The 2,500-nt window shown below is 52.0% G+C and overlaps 1 protein-coding gene across 1 annotated transcript in view; it reads left to right on the forward strand.

The window, feature by feature from the left end:
• Nucleotides 1-2,500, forward strand: part of LOC102039965 (transcription activator BRG1) — a gene marked incomplete at its 5' end in the record, with an annotated part of 32,774 nt that overhangs the window by 3,137 nt on the left and 27,137 nt on the right. The window contains 3 exons of the mRNA XM_031065661.1: nt 5-125; nt 1,058-1,184; nt 1,828-2,001. Coding sequence (XP_030921521.1) covers nt 5-125; nt 1,058-1,184; nt 1,828-2,001 — 422 coding nt within the window. The remainder of the gene's footprint in view (nt 1-4; nt 126-1,057; nt 1,185-1,827; nt 2,002-2,500) is intronic.

Consider the following 2,500-nt stretch of genomic DNA (forward strand, 5'->3'; position numbering starts at 1 on the left):
CCGCCCTCGCCGGGGCAGCCGGCGCCGCCGGCGCTGCCCATGCACCCCAAGCAGAACCGGATCACGCCCATCCAGAAACCGCGCGGGCTCGACCCCGTGGAGATCCTGCAGGAGAGGGAGTACAGGTACGGCCGCGCCTGGGTTGGGCAGGGTGCCTTCTTCATTCAGGAGAGCTTCTGGGACCTTCTACCTCCTCCTTCATTTCTCTCCTTCTTTCTTCCCTTCTTCATGAGACCTTCTGGGCCCTTCCAGCTCCTCCTCTTCTTCGTTTCTCACTTTCTCTCCTCCCTTGTTCACGAGACCTTCCTCCTTCTCTTCTTCTTCATTTCTCTCCTTCTTTCTTCATGAGACCTTCTGGGTTCTTCTACCTCCTCTTCTTCATTTCTTTCTTTCTTTTCTTCCTTTCTTTGTTTTCTTTCTTTTCTTTCTTTTCTTTCTTTTCTTTGTTTTCTTTCTTTTCTTCCTTTCTTTCTTTTCTTTCTTTTCTTTCTTTTCTTCCTTTCTTTCTTTTCTTTCTTTTCTTTCTTTTCTTCTTTTCTTTCTTTTCTTTCTTTTCTTTCTTTTCTTCCTTTCTTCCTTTCTTCCTTTCTTCCTTTCTTTCTTTTCTTTCTTTTCTTTCTTTTCTTCCTTTCTTCCTTTCTTCCTTTCTTTCTTTTCTTGAGACCTTCTGGGCGCTTCCAGCTCTCTCCTTCTCCATTTCTCTCTTTCTTCCCTTCTTCACGAGACCTTCTGGAGCCTTCCTCGTCCTCTTCTCCATTTCTCTCTTTCTTCCTCTTCCTTTTCTTCTCCTTCCTCCTTCTGTCTCCTCTTTTTTCTTCTCCTTCTCACCCTTTTTCCTTCTTCCTCTTCCTCTTCCTCTCCTTCCTCCTCCTCTCCTTTCCTCCTTCCCGCCCTTCATCTCCTTCCTTTTTTTCTTCTCCATCCCATCCCAACTCATCCCAAAATTCTGGAAGCGACTTCCCAACACTCCCACCCTCCTCCCACACTCTTCCCAACGGGGATTATGAGCTGAACTCACCCCCAAATCCTTCCTCTTCCTCCTCCTCCTCCTCCACAGGCTCCAAGCCCGCATCGCCCACCGCATCCAGGAGCTGGAGAACCTCCCCGGCTCCTTGGCCGGAGACCTGAGGACCAAAGCCACCATCGAGCTCAAGGCTCTGAGGCTGCTCAACTTCCAGCGCCAGGTGAGAGCTGGATTTGGGACCAGGAACCTTGGGGTGGCTCTCAAAAAATCCAGGATTTGGGAGCAGGAACCTTGGGGTGGTGGCTCCAAAAAAAAAAACCAAGATTTGGGAGCAGGAAGGTTGTAGTCATTGTGGTGGTGGCTCCCATAAAAATCAGGATTTGGGAGCAGGAACTTCGTGGTGGTGGGTCCCAAAAAAACCCAAAATTTGGGAGCGGGAATCATGTGGTGGCTCCTAAAAAAACCCAGATTTGGGTGCAGGCACATTCTGGTGGCCCCCAAAATGACCTCAGGGATGGTTTTTTGGGGGTTCCAGCTGCGTCAGGAGCACTGGGGACACCACCAGGATTTGGGAGCAGGAGCGTTGTGATGGTGGCCCCAAAAAGAATCAGGATTCGGGAGGAGGAACATTGTGGTGGTGACTCCCAAAAAAACCAAAATCTGGGAGCAGGAACCTTGGGGCGGCTCCTAAAAAAAACCCCAAGATTTGGGAGCAGGAACGTTATGGTGGTGGTTCCCAGAACGCCAGGACTTGGGAACAGGAACGTTATGGTGGTGGCTCCCCAAAAAACCCAGATTTGGGTGCAGGCACGTTCTGGTGGCCCCCAAAACGACCTCAGGGCTGGTTTTTTTGGGGGTTGCAGCTGCGCCAGGAGGTGGTGGTGTGCATGCGGCGCGACACGGCGCTGGAGACGGCGCTCAACGCCAAGGCCTACAAGCGCAGCAAGCGGCAGTCGCTGCGCGAGGCCAGGATCACCGAGAAGCTGGAGAAGCAGCAGAAGATCGAGCAGGAGAGGAAGCGCCGGCAGAAGCACCAGGTCGGGGCTTTCCTGGGAATTTGGGGCAGGGAATTCCAGGGATTTCAGGGAATTACCTGGTTTGGCGGTCGGAGGTTGGCTCTGGGTGGTGGTTGGTGGTGGTCAAAGGTTTGGTGGTGGTTGTTGGGAACATTCAGTGGGATTTGGGACTTCTGCTGACCATTGGCACCCTCTGCTGACCATTGGAACCCTCTGCTGACCATTGGGACCCTCCACTGACCATTGGGACTCTCCACTGACCATTGGGACCCTCTACTGACCATTGGGACCCTCTGCTGACCATTGGGACCTTCTGCTGATCATTGGGACCCTCTACTGACCATTGGGACCCTCTACTGACCATTGTGACCATACAATGGCTGTTGGGACCCTCTACTGACCACTGGGACCATACAATGTCTTCTGGGATACTCTGCTGACCATTAAGACCTTCTGCTGACCATCAGAACCCCCTCCTGACTATTAGGATCCTGTACTGACCACTGGGATCATACAGTGT

This window comes from Geospiza fortis, unplaced genomic scaffold, assembly GCF_000277835.1.
Source record: "Geospiza fortis unplaced genomic scaffold, GeoFor_1.0 scaffold1944, whole genome shotgun sequence".
Taxonomy (NCBI): domain Eukaryota; kingdom Metazoa; phylum Chordata; class Aves; order Passeriformes; family Thraupidae; genus Geospiza; species Geospiza fortis.